Consider the following 17,788-nt stretch of genomic DNA (forward strand, 5'->3'; position numbering starts at 1 on the left):
AGTCAGATGTAAACACAGAATTTAAGTAGATACTGTCAAGATTTAGTACAGATTTATAAAATAAAAAACTTAAAATAAATCTTTTGTGTGAATTTGGGAGCACAATACTCTAGTTTTTTCATATTAGTGATACAAGAGAGGGCGAATGGTATCCTTTTTCAGTATTGCAGTTTTAAAACTGCTCCTGCTAACATAGGCTTGAGCTTTCCTATAGCCAGGATGAGTAAATGGTGTTTTATTATCTACTGTAAGCATCCCAATTATATGTGATAAAAGAATAAATTACGCTTCAAGCAACCATTGAAAAATGCCCTATCCATTAATCCTTATGGTCTCTTTCCACTTGCTTTACTGCTACATGTTTTTTGCTTAATATATATTCAACTTTTTAATGTGTCCTAAACAAATATTCCATCTCCAACTCTGGTTATTACATTGGTGATCTTGTAATTTGATGAAGTGTGTGTGTGTGTGGGGGGGGGGAATGGAATAGATCACTTGAATGTATAATTGACCATTTCAAGCATAATCCTCTTTACTCGAGTGTAATGTTTTTATATATCTTTGTAAGAATGTATACAGTTTAAAACATTGAATTTCTCTCTTGAATATTTACTCTATTTGGTTTCTAGTGTTGACTATTCAGGCCAATACTCTGGTCTTCAGTGAAGCGAAACCTTTATTGCAGGAAGCTTCTTCTGTTCTAAAACAAGAGTATCCTCCTGAGTGATTAATGCCTTGTCTGTATTCTTGTGCCTGGACTTTAGTTTTTTTCCCCACTGAAGAAAAATGTATTTTATTTTTAAATGTATTGTAAAAGGCATGAATAGTTGCGACCGTGAAGCCTAATTACTTCTCTGAAGATTATTTACATGAACAGTAATACTAATGTATGTTGCTAAATACGGCCTACTGAAAGACAATATTAGTAGCCACAGTAGAACTGAAATTATATGCTTCAACTTTTACTGTCAGATAGCTATGTTTGGGGAGATGCCAGCTAGCCGTTGTTAAACCTCTACCTTCAACACATTGATAGCTTTTATTATTTTATGCATTAAAACAATTTTTATAAAGAAAAAATGAGCAAAAATATTCATACTAGTAAAATAGTTAGTTTTAAAAGGTTGAAGTGTTTTGCTTTTGATTTTTGAGTCTGTGAAAACTGCAAAGTATAATGAGTATGAAATAACCTACTAATGTTTTTGAGTGGATACAGGCAAGCCCATGCTTGCCTGTTTCAAGAGAATATATTACTGGGCTTTTTTAGGCTGTATGTAATGACCTCTCTTGTAAACCCCCATAGTATCATACTGCTTCATTATTTTTTGCAAAAGGTTAAGTAATATCTCACAGTCTAAGATCATTGTCGTTGCAGCATGGCATATTTCAGACATATGTTTTTTCACTAATTGCAAGTCAGCAATGACCAGTTACATATTTCATTATTACATTGAAATATTGCAGTTTGAAATTAAGTGTATACATATGAGTTCTTAAGACTTATTCTTTCCACAGAGAACAAATGTAGATACACACATGTTCTAAAGTCCCTGAGTGAAATGCTGACTGCATTGAAGTTGATGGCAAAACGACCATTGACTTCAGTGGGATTAGGATTTCACATGCCCCCTCCCCCATATTTTATCAAAGTCATTTTGTGAAGCATAAGGCAAGCTTATTAAAGACTTTAATATTACGGGACTTAAGTATTACATGACACACATTAATCTTTCAGTGAAACAAAACACTTAAGGAACAATGTCTTTAAAATATAGACCGCAAATAGGTGTACATTTTAGAGGTTCCAATTAACCTGTTGTGGTGACTAATAGTACAGTTTCAAGATTGTTGGGAGGAGTAATGGAGCAAGGTTTTTTAAGTGTTTGCACTTTGCTCAGATAACACCTAAGTTGAATTATCTGTTGCTGTTAGAAGCGCAATGATTTCAGGGGAGATAGTCAAAGTCTATTTAGGACTTGTACTCCTAAATCCTCTTAAAAGCCTCCCCTTATCTACAGTTGAGTTAAAAACAAGAGGGTACCATTTTTCAATTGGGGGTGGGAGAGAGAGAATGTCAAATAAAACTACAGAACTTTTCAGTAACTTAAGGCTGAAATTACTCTAACAATAAATAGACAAGTGTTTGGTTTTGAGCTTCTGTTGACTACAGTAAAGCTAAATGTGTATCTTTCTTTGACGATCAGCAAACTAGTTAACATACAGTTAGTTCATGTAAAATGTAACTGTTTAATTATTTCTTTGTATAGAATACAAATACATGCAAAAACATCTGTTTTCAACTTTGTGATAACTCTTTAAGTTTTAATTGCGGTAGGATTTTGAAGCACGAGAATGAAAAGCTGTACTTGCATTTTGTGGAACAAGCGCTAGCCATGGATAGCTTTAAGGAATAGACCTCAATAAATAGGTGAAATCATCAAAATATAATTTGGAATATCAAATATTTCTCTATTTCTTAAATGTTGCATGGTGTAATTTTTCATATCTTTTTTACATTGTGAGAACAAAACAACTGACAAGGACTTGTTATATTCATACATAAATTGTTTCTAGAAACTGCATCTTAATCCAAGCCATGCCTTAAAATGTACATTGTATCAACATAAGAATCACACCCGTGTCTGAAAAATGTTTACCTCCTGTTTCAAGTACGACTTAAGTTTACCATAAACAAGAGATTGGAGAGAAAATAAAATTTTTTTGTTCGTTTTCTGAATTTGTCAGCAGTTTACAAATAGTTGTACTTTTTCCCTGTTTGTATGAACCTTTCACGTGGAAATGGAGGAGAGAGCAACATTTTTTGTAAAATAGGAAAATAAGGATTGTTAGGAGCCGGTATAGTGGTTGACGCTACCTATAACATTTTTTCAAAACTATTTCAAGCTGACTGCTTTAAATAGTCACTTTCTTACTAATATTTTTCATATCTATGATAGTAACTTTAGTTACATATTTTTCCACAAACTTTTATAGGCTCTAATTCATGGACTGAACAGACATTATTACTCCATTACCATCAACTATAGGAAGAATGAACTAGAACAGAAGGTAAGGGGGGGTTGCATATATATTTCTATTTTAAGTAAAAGAAACCACTTTACAAACTGTTTAAACTGACCTGTGGAGTTTTGTAATTTGAATTTTAAGTTCTGATATCTTGAGCTATGATTCCCTGTCACTTTTTTCTCCATGTCATGTTATGGGTGTGTTAAAGCACAAAGTGAGCCTAGGCTGAACTCTCTTGAGCAAACTACATCTCCTCCAGAAGGATCTGAAAAGTAGCTAGAAAAAAAATCTATCTCATACACAGATAACTTGATAGCGGTTTTTGTCTATAGCAGAGGTAGGCAAACTACGGCCCACGGGTCAGATCCAGCCCCTCAGGGGATTGGATTCAGCCCACGGGATTGCCACCCCCATGGCGCCGCGAGCCCTGCGCCACTCCCAGAAAGAGCCAGCACCACATCCGTCCCCTCTCCCCCAGGGGCCACAGGGATGTGCCCATTGGTTGGGAACTGCGGCCAATGGGAGCTTCGGGGGAGGTACCCACAGGCGACGGCAGCACGTGGAGCCCTCTGCCCCTCCTCCCCCAGGGACCACAGGGACGTGGTGCTAGCCGCTTCCTGGAGCGGAGCCAGGGCAGGCAGGGAGCCTGCCCTGGCCCCAGTGCATGCCGCTGCCATCCCAGAGCTGCTCCAGGTAAGTGGTGCCGGAGCCCGCACCACTCCTGCACCCCAACCCCCTGCCTACACCCCAACCCCCTGCCGCACCCTGCACCCCTCCTGCACCCTAACCCCCTGCCCCGAGCCCCCCCCGCACTCCGCACCACTCCTCTGCCCCAACCACTGCCCTGAGCCCCCTCCCACACTGTGCACCTCCTCCCACGCCCTGCACTTCCTCCCGCACCCCAACACCCTGCCCCAGCCCTACATTCATGGCCCTGCATGCAATTTCCCCACCCAGATGTAGCCCTTGGGCCAAAAAGTTTGCCCACCCCTGGTCTATAGTATCTACATTTGTCAAACTTTAAAGTTGTATTTAATCCTAAAATACCTTCATTCTGTTTTGTGCTTGAGAAAACGGAACAGGATTACCATACGTTTCAAGTCTTGGATGGTGACTCTGGCAGCCGTTATACCTGCTATAGATTTGCAGGAATAAGTTGAGGCTCTTGATTTTGGGGAAACCTACTTCCAAGTCACAGAGCGATATATCAAAAGTATCTCAAGTGTGCATAGGCTGTAATAGCTTCCAGTACAAGGTGCTTTCAGTTGGTCTGGATAGAGCTCCTCAAGTCTTCTCCAAATATCTAGTAGTAGTGGTGGCCTGCTTAACTTACTTTGCTCTGGAGCAGTGGCATTGTGCAGTTCCATGCCCATTGAGTGTCAGTGAATTCTATGTCAAATTTGCTTAGTTAAAAAGATTTTTTTTTTTTTCAACTTCCAGTTCCACAAACTCAGCCTTGGATCTGAAATTCAAGTTGGGTTCTTCCTGACTTATTCATAATCAAAAGTAGTCAATAGTCTCAAGGCCAGATTCCTGCCTCATTTACACCTGTACATGCTTATTGTCGTCTTTGGAGTTGATTTGGTTTAACTAAAGCTAGAATTTGACTCTACAGTTGGAACTATATAGTTCTGCTGAAGATGCATGATTTGAGTCAAAACAGACTCCAGCTTGACTAGTGGCTGTTTGACTAGTTTAAATAAAAAGTAATTTTTTTTATCACTGAAGAACGATGAAACATGCAGATCAGAAAGACCTAGACAATCACAGGAACTACAGTGCGGTCCACAAAGCCTGAGTTAGGCACCTAGACTCTGTATACAATGAATGGGGTGAGAGGTGCCTGAGAATGCAGGCCACAAAAGCCAGCATGCTATGTGTGGAGCCACCTAAGCTAGCCAGTGTGAGACACTGATGAAAGGGGTGTGTTCTAAGCCCTGCCACTTTGATGGAGATAAGAGCCTAAGTCCAGGTTGCAGGGAGGCACCTATCTCTGTTTGCTGTCCACAGCCAGGAACTCATCTCCTGGAAGGAGGTGGCTTAGGCACCTAAGTAGTTTCATGTAAGAATGAGTTAGGCACCTGCATCATTCCACAAAAAACAGGAGAAGGTGGAGGTGGCATCCTCATTATACCTTTTAGCCCAGTTACCTGGGATATGGGGGAGATGGGTTCTATTGCCCCGTCCCCACTTCCGCCCTCTTCCTGAGAGGAAGAAAGCATTTGCACAGGCGTCTCCCACCTCTTTGGAGAGTGCTCTAACCACTGAGCTATGGAATATTCTCAGGTGGGGGTCCCTGCCTCTCTCCTGTTGAAGCTGTTTCAGTGTGTATAAGTAATTAATCTTTTAATAGGGTGACTAGACTCTGAGTCTCCCTTCTCCCAGTGAGTGCTGTAACCATCAGGCTATAGTTGTGTGTGTCTCTCTTTTTACCCAGTGACTAAGTATTTATCCAAAGTGGAACAGATTCAACGGAAGAGAGTGAAGGAGCCCCACCTCAGACTATGCCATAGCTCACTGGTTAGAGCATTCTTCTGAGAGGTGGGAAACTCTTGTTCAAGTCTTTTCTTCCTTTCAGGTAGATGGGGGAGTCGAGCCTGAGTTTCGCACGCTCTGTTTGAGTGCTTTAACCACTGGATAAAAGGCATAAAGTGGACACCACCACCTCGTCCAGCAGCCTTGACCTGCTCCGGAAGGAGCATCTGAGCACACCAACTGGATCAAGCCCTGTGGGGAGGGAGGGAAGGAGAGATAGCTCAGTGGTTTGTGCATTGGCCTGCTAAACCCAGGGTTGTGAGTTCAATCCTTGAGGGGGCCACTTAGGGATCTGGGGCAAAAATCAGTACTTGGTCCTGCTAGTGAAGGCAGGGGGCTGGACTCGATGACCTTTCAAGGTCCCTTCCAGTTCTAGGAGATAGGATATCTTTATTTATTTATTTATGTGGGCAAGATAGTCTCCTCTGCCTATCTTTTCCCCCATTTGTGGGTTGCATAGGTGGAAGATAGGCATCCAGACACCTAGAGTGAGAGAGCAGTGCACATGCCAAGAGAGAGAAATTTAGGCACCATGGATACTTTTACAGCAAAAAATTAGGTGTTGAGTGAGTATAGCTGCCTATAGGATTAGGTGGCGGCCTAGTGGAGGTGTTGTGGATTGCAGTGATGCCTAAAACTGGGATTTAGCCCAGATCCACAAAGGTACTTAAGCGCCTAACGTTCCTTTTTCAGAGCAGAATCACACTTTCAAGGGCTCAATGTGTTTGTTTTCCTGAATTTGGATGACGGGTCCAACAGAACCAGATTCCCACAATAGGTATCTCCCTTTTGGGTAGTCTAATCTATCTTCATCCTGATGCAAAGGCATACTTTCAGAAAAGCAATTCTAGATTCTTCAGGGGTGATTATCTTTTTAGCCTTGTGACATGTTTATGGACATTCAAAAGACTTTACAATACAACCATGCAACAGGATCAAACTTCCTAAAGTTCAAATATCTTTGATCTAAGGGTTTCCTGTACATAAATAACTTTGCTCGGTAGGCTGAGAATGAGACCTCTGCAACCTTGACTAAGTATCAATTACATATTAGAAACTGTCAGTCTGCAAGCGTACCTGAACTTGTCTGAGCAAGTAAATAATAATTCTTAGTGCTTTAACTAATCTTCACAAGTCTCTGATAAGGTAGCCACTCATTCCAAAATCCTGCATATGGTTGTCTATAATGTCCACTTTTGTCTCTTATCAAGCCATCTCCATTTGTAGTGAAAGGTGTAAATATTCCAAGCCTGGTTGGGGAGTGCATCTACACTATTGCAGAGTTTAAGATCTGTGGAAGCCTGGTTAATCTAGACTTCACAGCAAAGCAAAAGTTTTCAGAGTAGTTTGGCTACTATGAAAAGCTTTCTAGTCACTAAGGACTTAATAGTACAAATCCTGACAGACATTCCAGCCAAAGACCTCAATTGTGGTAGCGGTGAGTCTCTTTCCTTTAGCTGTCTTCCAAAGTGAGGGTTCTGTGGGAATGATTCATGACTCATCATTTCATTCCATGGCCACCTGGCATGGAAAAGCAACTCCTTTGCAGATATGAATTTCAGGCATTAAAGTTAAAATAAAGGGTCTTCAAGACTTCAGCAGTAAACCCCATATTGAAGAAGTTGGGACAAAATGGATCTATTTGCTTAGAACACCAGATACCTCCTGTACTGATTTGCGAGGGGCAGTGTATCCCTGATACAGGCATTCTTTGTGTACTGGAATGCCTTTCCTCCAATTCCTCTGCTCCATCAGGTTTTCAGAAAAGTAAAACAAGGCTCAGATAATTCTCATAGTACCTGCTTAGGCTTATCAGTTTAAATGCCTGGATCTTCTGGGCATTGCGTCAAAACCAGACCCAAACTTACTTAATCTTACAGAATGGATCTTGGCATCCTATTAGATGTGGAACCTGAATGCTCTTTTAAGGTGCAACAAGTTATCTTGAAACCTAAGAAGATGGCTACATGGAGATATGCTAAGATGTGGGAAAATGCAAAAAGTCCATGTGTTCCTGTCATTCATTTTTTTTTTTTTTTGGGACGATTTGTTTTATAAAAGACATTATCATGACTTGGTTTGGTTGCTAGTAAAGTCCATCTCAACTACAGCAGCCTACTGTCCTCCAATACAGGGATCGTAAGTGCAGAATATATACCTAATATGCTTAGTCCGCAACACCAAACTTCCTCCCAAGTGTGCCTAGAGGCCAAAAGCTTCATATGTCCTCTACCTAGCTGTTAAAACAGCCTCCTTTCTTCTGACTACTTCTATAATGCAGTTATGCATTATCAATACCAAAACCTACAACAAACTGAAAATCTGGGACAGTGTAAAATAGATGTATTATAAAAATTAAATAAGACGAGCTACTGCACTGATTCTGTATTATTAATTTTCACACTTCATTTAAAAAGATTTTAATTTTAAAAGAACTGCTGCAAAATTCCTAGTCTGATGCACCAAAATACTACAGAATCCAGTGATGTTGAGTATAGACACCAGTTAGAAGCTGCTCCTGTGTACACTTATCATATTCTAACTGTTCAAGATCAAAAATGCTTTTGGAACATTTCTAATCTTATTGAATCATTTATATACATCTCTATAAGTACGTGTAGTAAATTAACTTTGTGTATCAAGTGGACTTTTATAGAGCTGGAAATTTATGTTCTGATGTAGATGTTAAACTGTATGACTTTATTTTGCAGATGTTGCTAAATTTGCATAAGAAGAGTTGGATGGAAGGTTTGACACTTCAGGACTATAGTGAACATTGCAAACTCAATGAAACAGTAGTGAAAGAGATGCTGGAGTTAGCTAAGAATTATAACAAGGTATTCACGTCCAACAATAAAGTTGAAATTGCTCTTATGAAATAACTGACACTAGCAAACTTCATTGGATAAGAAGTTGATTACCGATCTCTTTGCATTCGCTCATGGTAATGTCCTAGAAAATAAACACTAACAAGAACACTGAATAATTGAAAGTGAATAACTTTTGAGGCTTCAGTGATCACTAATATTTTAACGCTCTCTTTTGGGCACAATATGGGAATGTACATGTTTTGTATTGTATATATTTAGTAGAGTAACTTTTAAGGGACTTCAGTGGATTTGGCAAATAAGGTATAACTCTGGCTATAATTATAGACCAAAGTTTTGTGAGCATGGAGTTCCTGATTGCTAACCAATTAAAGATTAACCATTGTTCATACTTTAAGGACATTGTTCGTACTTTAAGGATGTGTGTAATCTGTCCCATTGACTGTATTTAACTCTTTGAAGTGGATGGGTCTTGAGTTCCTGTAGTTGAGCTTTAATTCAGAATATTTTGGATTTAATTTGATTTCTCATTTCATTGCTGCGGTCAAAGACTACTAGATCAAAGATTTCAAAAAATATATACTTCCATTATAGTGTGTACTTGGAACTCTTTAAATATATACAGCCTGATACTTTTTATGCCAATGTAATGGAGTGAAGAATCAGGCCCACACTTATTCGTAACATGTAATTATGACATTCCTAAATAAAAGAATGATTGAGACTTGCTCTACTTATGTAGATGCTTACTAGGAAAATGTACTGTAAGACTTTTTAAAAAGATTTTTAATACAATTTTTAACTTGCTTATTGGAAGTCCCAAAATATTAAACTTGAATATTTTATTAACATTAAACATAAATAAACTTTAGATACAAAAAAATCTATTTAAAGAAATATATAGAAGTTACTTAAACTAGAATACAAAAATTCATAGTAAAAAATCAAATTTCCCTTAGTTAGAAACAACAAGGTTAATGCTATACTTTGAACATTATATTTTAACCTGTTTTATCTAGCTGTTGATGTGATTATTAGGTGCAAAATTCTACCCTTGTGTAACATTTTATAAATTCTAAGTGTATTTTTCTTTAATATAGTTTGGTGAGTAAATCTAAAATATCTGACAATAAAGCTGTTCATGAATACTCCCCTTAATCTTTTGCACTGACATTTTAACAGATTTGTGCCACCTTTGCTGAGCAATTGAAGTGCCTTTCCTTTTGACTTAATATATGCTTCTGAAACACTGCTGTCCTTTTGATTTTTAAGAAGGAATTATATTTTTTTAATCTTGTGGCTCTAGGAAAAAGTAAACAAAATCTGAAACACTGACCTTTTTTGTATTTTTCACAGGCAGTGGAAGAAGAAGATAAGATGACACCTGAACAGCTGGCAATAAAAAATGTTGGCAAGCAGGTGAGGTGTAATGAATTATTGTGAGGTGAAATAACCTGATTTTTTTTAAGTATATTTTAATATTATTTTAGTCACATGAATTGCAAGTGATTTCTGTTCTATAGTCTGGCTGTCTTGAATTCCCTAGAGGTCTTGAATTTACAACGTGATGGACATTATTATTTAGGCCTCTGACTGTAGGTAATCTGCAAAGTGGTTACAAAATTGTCCTTTGATTGCAAGGGTCTACCACAACATTTCTTATAATGAAGTTTAAAAGTATATTCTGGATAAATTATTATAATCCAGTAGGGAATATCCTCTAATTTCTGCATCTTCTTTTTAAAAAGAAAAAAACAAACAAAAAAACTAAATACGCTATTGCATTCTGGAGAAGACATACTATTTTTTTTTAAAGAGGCAAGTCAGTCAGTCTGGTGCATTACACTGTTGCTGAAGAGCCAGTAGAAAGGGAGTAAGTTCACCCACTATTCAGATACATTGATGCTTGATGCCAATACACACAAGTACACCAAACACCTTCGTGTTACCTTGTGCTTCATAAGCAAAACAGTTTAGGACCATAATTGAGATTTGGGGGAACGGAGGGGAGGCTATTAAATTAAGTCCATTGTTCTGTCTTGGCAGGATGTACTCTCCTGACAGAGGACTTGACAGATATTAAATTAATGATATGTTTTATTTTAGCCTAAAAGCCAAAGAGAGAAATCTGTTGAAATGGAAAAAGGATAAAATTGTTAAGAAAACATTGTTCTCAGAGTTCAGTAGGACTCGGGGGGCAATAGGAACAATGGATAGTTTTAAAAACACCTCCAAACTATTTTCCCTTAAAGGAGAGGCAGGATTTATTTGTATGGCGGGCTGTAGTAGAACATGAACTGTATTTCAGAGGATTATGGAATATTTTTGTGTCAACTTCCAACAAACTGATGTTATAACTTATCTAATTTTCTTCCAATCATACGCTTTTGTAGCATTCAGATCTGTAGCAGGAAACAATCAAAAATAAATGTATAGGAAGAGCCATCTTTTTCAAAGATCTATAACAGTTGTAAATATCCCTTCTTGTGAGCCTGAGCCCAGGTGTAATCTACAATCTAAACAGTTCTTTAAAAGCAGGTGCAGAATTTTTTAAGTTAATACAGAGTAAAAAAGTCAGATTTGTTTTCCTCACACATCAAACTTTTTTTCTAAAAGAAACTGTCAAAGGTAACTTGTAAAATCATTAAATGAAATAATTTTCTTTTCAGTTTTTTTTCCCCCTCTGTCATTTATACACCAGGTTCTGTAGCTCCTGATGTGAATATTTGTCCTCTATTTGGAAAGGTCATTAGTTTGAATGGAGAAATCTTAAAGAACTACAGGACTTTGTAAATGGATTAAAAAAGAGCAGCTTAGACTTAGTTCTGTGGCAATCAGAACTATTTTGTATGTGGAATAGGCCCAATAAATATTTTAAATAGATCCTTTATTGTGTACACATGCTTTTTTTTTTGTCTCCACTATTGTAATATCTGTATAATGGGCTCTGTACAAACAAATGACATAATAGATTGAGGAAATATGCTACTTTATGGTAGATAATTTAGTTAGACACCAATCCTGCAAAGTTTTTTATGTATGTGCTTAACTTTACTACTGAGAATAAACTTGTGTGAATACATGACATGGATCCATTTTATGTAGGTAATTTAATAATACTTAGCACTTATATGGTACTTAATATTTTCAAAGCACTGTACAGACTTAGGCTCCAATTCTGCGGAGACTTGAGAACATGCTTAGTGTATAAAGTTAAGTCCAGTGGCTCTCAACTTTTTTACTGGTGACCCCTTTCACATAGCAAGCCTCTGAGTGTGACCCCCACCCCTTATAAATTAAAACACTTTGTTATATATTTAACATAATTATAAATGCTGGATGCAAAGCGGGGTTTGGGGTGGAGGGGTCTCGACCCCAGTTTAAGGACCCCTGCACTAAGTAGTTCCCTTGAAGCCTGGGAACTCAGCAAGAGGTAAACACTGTGTAATATTCTTGAAGCCACTGAGACTACTCTCAAGTGTAAAATTAAGCATATGCATAAATCTTTGCAGGATTGGGGACCCAAGATTATATACAGCTTTGAAAATACAGAGCACAATGTTTGTATTGCTAAGGTGGAATCCTGGCCTTGTTGATGTCTATGAGAGAACACACCCTTTTTTTCATTTTAAATAGTGTGAATCTCACCTCCTCAGAAATGGTTTCAGAAATGGGTATTTGAGTGATAGAAATGTCTATTTAAATAATAGGCTAAAATAGCTCCAAAAGAAGTTGTCCTACACTATCTTAACTTTTACAGACTTTCCTGAGGTTTTTCTTTTTAATACGGGAAATGAGGATAACCACAAAAATAAATTTGAAGGTTTGTCTTAACCTTACAAAAACAAGAAGGTTAGAGTCATGACTAAAATTGCATACCTAGCATATTCTGTTTACAGAATAATAGTCAAAGGTAACGTGTGTGTGTGGGGGGGTACATGATGGCACCGCTCCCCTCACCCCCATTTCTACCAGGGTTTATATGCCCTGCCCTGAACCCTGCTGCATGCCACCAGAACACGCGCGCACACTCACACTTGCGTGCTCTCTCTCTCTCTCTCTCTCTCTCTCTAATGTATAGGGTTTGCGGTTAGTTCTAAAGTAGTGTTTGTCTACAGTATAGTTTTTATTGACCTAGCTTCTGAAGTCCGAGGCAGTTAAGATACTGTGAGTGAAATCCTGGTCCCGTTGAAGTCAAGAAGGTGTTTTGTCATGGACTTCATTAGAGCCAGGATTTCACCCCATGTGTGGAATTGCATAAAAATATTTGCTGTCACTCTATCCATCCAGAATTTGAAGAGACTGATTTGCTTATTTACCTACATATAACATCTTTGAATAATATGAAGAGCTACAGGGTTTTAGAAATTTAGAATCAAAGTTACATGCAGTATCTTGAAGGCAGGAAAACTTGAGGGATTTAATAGGCTGTCAGTGTCCATTAATTCACTGTGTTCTCAAATAGTTGAAATCCGTCATCTCTGAAGTGTTCATTTTTTAGTGATTCCTCTAATAGCCTACTTTAATATTTATTTTTCAGGACCCCAAACGTCATTTAGAAGAACATGTGGATGTGTTGATGACCTCGAATATTGTCCAGTGTTTAGCAGCAATGTTGGATACAGTTGTATTTAAATAATGAATTTACTGTTACTGTGGTGCTTTCTGTGTATATTCTTCTATTGTTTCTAACACTCGGAAACCAGAGACTGCAGAAAGTATATTTGGTTAAATGGAAGACATCTGGCATCATTTGCAGTCTAAGAGCAGCACTATAACACCTTTCAGTCTCTGTTGTGCAATTACTTCTGTTTCTTTTTGTCAGGGTCTTTGCAGATTCCAAAGCAGTTCAAGAACACAGAGTGGGCAAATTGTATTAAGTTTTCATTTAATATTTGGGGAAAAATCAGTAGTACATATATATTTTGATTGTTGCTACATAATAAAAATACATTTACAGTCTATAATGTTTAAGGTTTTTTGTCAATATACGGAATGGACAACATTGTAGAAAACTCATGCAGATAAATCTGGTTTCTTTTGCATTTTTACTGCATATTAAGTGAAACATCGATGAGCTAGCAAAACTTCACAAATGAAATATGACTTCCATTAATCACTGAGGTATTCTAGAAAAAAATACTTTTTTCATAAATAGTGATGAGTACAAAAGAACATTATTGCCATGCAAGCTTTTTTTATAATGCAACACAACTCCATGCAAAGCAAATGCTTATGAAAATGACATATGTTGATACACTGATGCTCAGCACATCTCCAACCACCCTAATTCAAGCAGGTTCTTTCCTGGATAGTTGATAGCAATTGACCTGAGAATAAATTTTTGAAGGGGCTGCATAGCCCATATGAAGTTGGGAGGGTATCTGGGGAATGAGGGTATATCTTACAATGGAGATGAGGATAGCTGAAGGGGAATAGACATGATGAGGAAGAAGCACGTCTGCTGTAGCCTGTGCTTGTACCATAGCATCCTGCTCTGTAATCTGCTTCTTGACTATAATGCAGCTTGACTGTACAATTTTCCTTTTACAAACCCCTAAAAGGCATTTTCTAGTTCCTTACTTTGCCTTGCATTTTAGGAACTCCACAGGAAAGGGACTGTGTGGCTGTTTGGGGGAGCTGGTGCATGCGATGACATGAGGGCCAGAAGGGACCAAAGTACTATCTTGGAAAGGGCAGGGGAAGGTTTCTAGGCAGTTACCATCTGGGCCTCTTAAGCCCCAGCGGAGCACAGCTTCATTAGGAGCTGAGCTGGATGGATAGTTTGATGCCTTCTGCAACACCCACTCCCCAACACCCACAAACGCTTCCTCCAAGACAGTTCGTCAGCACCTGCCAGTGCATATCTTCCGATTATCCTAGTTTAGGAACTACGCAGGTTAACAATTAAAAAAAAAAAAAAAATTTACATTTCTGCATGATTCTCAGTTTGCAACAAAATTAAGTGCAGTTGCCATGTAAAATGTACCTTGCTGCATAAATTAGCTTTTAATGTGCTAAATAGTACAACCCTTCCCTGTGTCTCTAGTTTTACCCCCATCTCCAGATCTTTCAGCCAAACCATCAATTTCACACTGGAGCGCATGGTGAAACTACAGCTGCTTGGCATGAAATACTGCTTCTCACAGAATTATATCTGTATTTTGCTGAAAATGAGGATGCATGGCATGCACTAAACCAACAGAATATGGGTAATGCAGTAGTGTGCATGACTCGCATTCGTGAAAAACTTCACTAGAAGCATTTCCTTAAAGAGATGATATATGGTAGTTTCCCTTCTAAAACATGGTTTTATTAAAATAACTAATCCTAAACTAGTGCACAATAGGCTACCACAAATGCCTCTGCCCACAATCTTGTACTCAAGTTATGGAACCAAAAATTGAAACACATTACTGAATGCTGCATTTGCATCTGTCTACCGAATAATGTAGCTGTTGGCTCTGTTTCTGTAGCATTAAAGAGTCTTGATACAGGGTGACCTTAATTGTATATTTTTTCCTTAGGAAAAAAAACATTGTTGCTAACTACTTTCACCTTCTCTCCTCCTCCCCTTCCCCCCACACCCCCAGTTTCCTAAAGTTTTATGATTTGTGTACAAATATAGGTTTTAGTTCAGATTTCGGAAAGTTTGGAGAAATATCAACTTGATTTTTTTTCAAATTGATAAAATATCAATTTAATAAAAAGCACTTTTTAAAATAGTATTAAAATAGTAATTTTTTAAAAATTATTTAAAACAGTTGTTTTCTGGATCCCATCTGTTTAGAAGAGTCCTTTTGGTGGGCCTGATGGCAACAGACCTAAATTTGCAGAGTCCCATTTTTTTCCCTGTCTTTCTCCACCTAAGCTTGTCTGGTGCCCCTAATTTCAGCTTTGTTTCTGATGTTACTGCTAAATACATTGCCTACCCCTGCTCCAAAGGAATCTATGGCATGTGTGCCGAAGGCGGCGCGCAAGCTGATTTTCAGTGGCACTCACACTGCCCGGGTCCTGGCCACCGGTCCGGGGGGCTCTGCATTTTAATTTAATTTTAAATGAAGCTTCTTAAACATTTTTAAAAACCTTATTTACTTTACATATAACAATAGTTTAGTTATATATTATAGACTTCTAGAAAGAGACCTTCTAAAAATGTTAAAATGTATTACTGGCACGTGAAACCTTAAATCAGAGTGAATAAATGAAGACTCGGCACACCACTTCTGAAAGGTTGCAGACCTCTGCTTTGGAGCCTGGGGAAAGAGCTGGCAGTGAGCTTCACCAACAGAGCAAGGCCTGGAAAACAGCAATCACATGTCCTATGTTGTTATGCTAGTATACGAGACAAAATGCAAGATGTTGATGGTGATTATAAACAAAACTATTAAATGCACAGAGAGAACCAACTTTTTTGTCATTTCTCCATTCTAATATATTAAGGGTTAATTGTAACAATATTATATATACTTTCAAATAAAAATATGATTTTCAAGTCTGTCCTTTTAAAGGGAATTATAAGAATAATAGTTAGATTCATAGAGTCCAAAGACAGAAGGGACCTCGGCAATCATCTAATCTGACAACCTCCACAGGTATAGAACTTCCACCAAATAATTCCTAGAGCATATTTCAGAAAAACATCTAGTCTTGATTTAAAGATTCACTTGGCACTTTGTAAAGTAAAAACAGATTTGCTACTTCAAATTCATTATAAATTGGAATTCAGAAAGGTCCCGAGAAAGGAATTATGAGACCAACTTGCTTTTCTGGTTAAATGTACCACTTTCTTGCAGTCCAGGTGCAAAAACTATTCCCCAACACTTTGTCTAATGTGACAAAGGCAAAGAGGATGCCATGTCGCTTTGGTATCTGAAGCAGAAATGTTAAAACAAAGATTCCAAGAAGGCCCTATTGGTTCCAGTCTAAATTTAATTCCAGTTTCAGATGGATGAGAGCAATGCAGGTATGGGTCATGGAGCAATCTAGTCTGAAATACACTACTTCATGGAAAACTACACTCAGAATCCTGGTGTCAACTGACAAACCAAGTGCCCACTATATCACCAGTTTGAGCTCCCAATAGCTATGTCAAGTTTAGTGGCTCAGTCACCTTGAGCTAGAAGTTGTGCGTGGGGACAGGAGTCAGATTAGGTGTAACACAGTTGTTCCTGGAGGTGAGGTTACAAGGTACTAGCCACCAGCCCAAAGGAGACATGAAAGCATGTGTTAATGGGGGAGGATTCTGCTATGAGCAACCTACAGGCACAGCCACAGCTCGCCACCTCACAAACTTTCCCCTGCAGGTGGAACTGAGGCCTCTGAACCCCCAGGAGCAGCAACAGCCAAAAGGCAGAGAGGGAGCATACAGTGTAACTGGCTCAGTGTACCTACCCAGAAGACCAAGGCTTGCTGCCCTGGTGCCTGGGGGAAGAAGGGGTCTCTTTGCCCCTCCTTGTCCCTCTCCTAGGGTGACCAGATGTCCCAACATTATTGGGACCACCCTGATATTAGAGGCTTTGTCTTATATATGCAACTATACCCACTACCTCAAAAAAAAAAAAATTCCTGATATTTCACACTTGCTATCTGGTCATCCTGCCTGCTCTCCCTGGGGGAAGAAGCTTGTTCCTCAATCTTAGAAAAAAGAACAGGAGTACTTGTGGCACCTTAGATACTAACAAATTTATTAGAGCATAAGCTTTCGTGGACTACAGCCCACTTCTTCGGATGCATATAGAGTGGAATAAATATTGAGGAGATATATATACACACATACAGAGAGCATACATCAACCTCAATCTTAGAGAGTGCCTGGTTTTGTCCCTGCCCAGCTATAAGGAGCTTTGGGTCCAGACAGAACAGAGCCTGTTACTTTTACTAGGGGCCAGCCAAGGCCCCTCGCCCAAGCATTGCTGCTAGGCCTGCGGCAGGCACCCCCTGAGCTGCAAACATTTGGGTTTGCTGGGCTGATGCTGTCCAACAACCCCCCTCATTTCCTCCTTGCCTCTGCTTGTGAGTCCCCACAGAGCCGGCCGGCAGGAAAGACCCGCTCTGCCGCCGGAGGAGAGAGGTCACGCGCCCTGAGGTAGGAACAGCTTGCTCGGGGCAAAGGGGGAAGCCTCCGCCTCCCTTATGCCCGGGAAGACAAGAGAGGGTGGCCCGCACACACTGTTCCACCTGGATTATCCACGGAACCTTCAGCACTCCCCGCCTAACAGGTGGGGTGACTTGGGCCTGTTACACTGTGAAAATCGCGCCTGTCAACGTGGGTGTCTAGCTTTTCCCTAGTTTAATGAAATCGTTATTTGGGATCCTCCCCTCCCCCCGCCCTAAATCTTTTCTCTGACAGGAGCTCTAGCAACACGTTAATTTATTTCTATGAATCGAGCTAA

The 17,788-nt window shown here is 39.0% G+C and overlaps 1 protein-coding gene across 2 annotated transcripts in view; it reads left to right on the forward strand.

Moving 5' to 3' along the window:
* The window catches only part of PSMD14 (proteasome 26S subunit, non-ATPase 14), a 62,402-nt gene extending 49,047 nt beyond the window's left edge, over positions 1-13,355 (forward strand). For both annotated transcript variants that reach the window (XM_008178466.4, XM_005309429.5), the window contains exons 9-12: positions 2,998-3,072; positions 8,277-8,402; positions 9,750-9,812; positions 12,934-13,355. In XM_008178466.4, coding sequence (XP_008176688.1) covers positions 2,998-3,072; positions 8,277-8,402; positions 9,750-9,812; positions 12,934-13,032 — 363 coding nt within the window. In that variant the 3' untranslated portion in view covers positions 13,033-13,355. The remainder of the gene's footprint in view (positions 1-2,997; positions 3,073-8,276; positions 8,403-9,749; positions 9,813-12,933) is intronic.
* The last annotated feature ends 4,433 nt before the right edge of the window (positions 13,356-17,788 follow it).

Source organism: Chrysemys picta, chromosome 11, assembly GCF_011386835.1.
Source record: "Chrysemys picta bellii isolate R12L10 chromosome 11, ASM1138683v2, whole genome shotgun sequence".
Classification (NCBI taxonomy): Eukaryota; Metazoa; Chordata; order Testudines; family Emydidae; genus Chrysemys; species Chrysemys picta.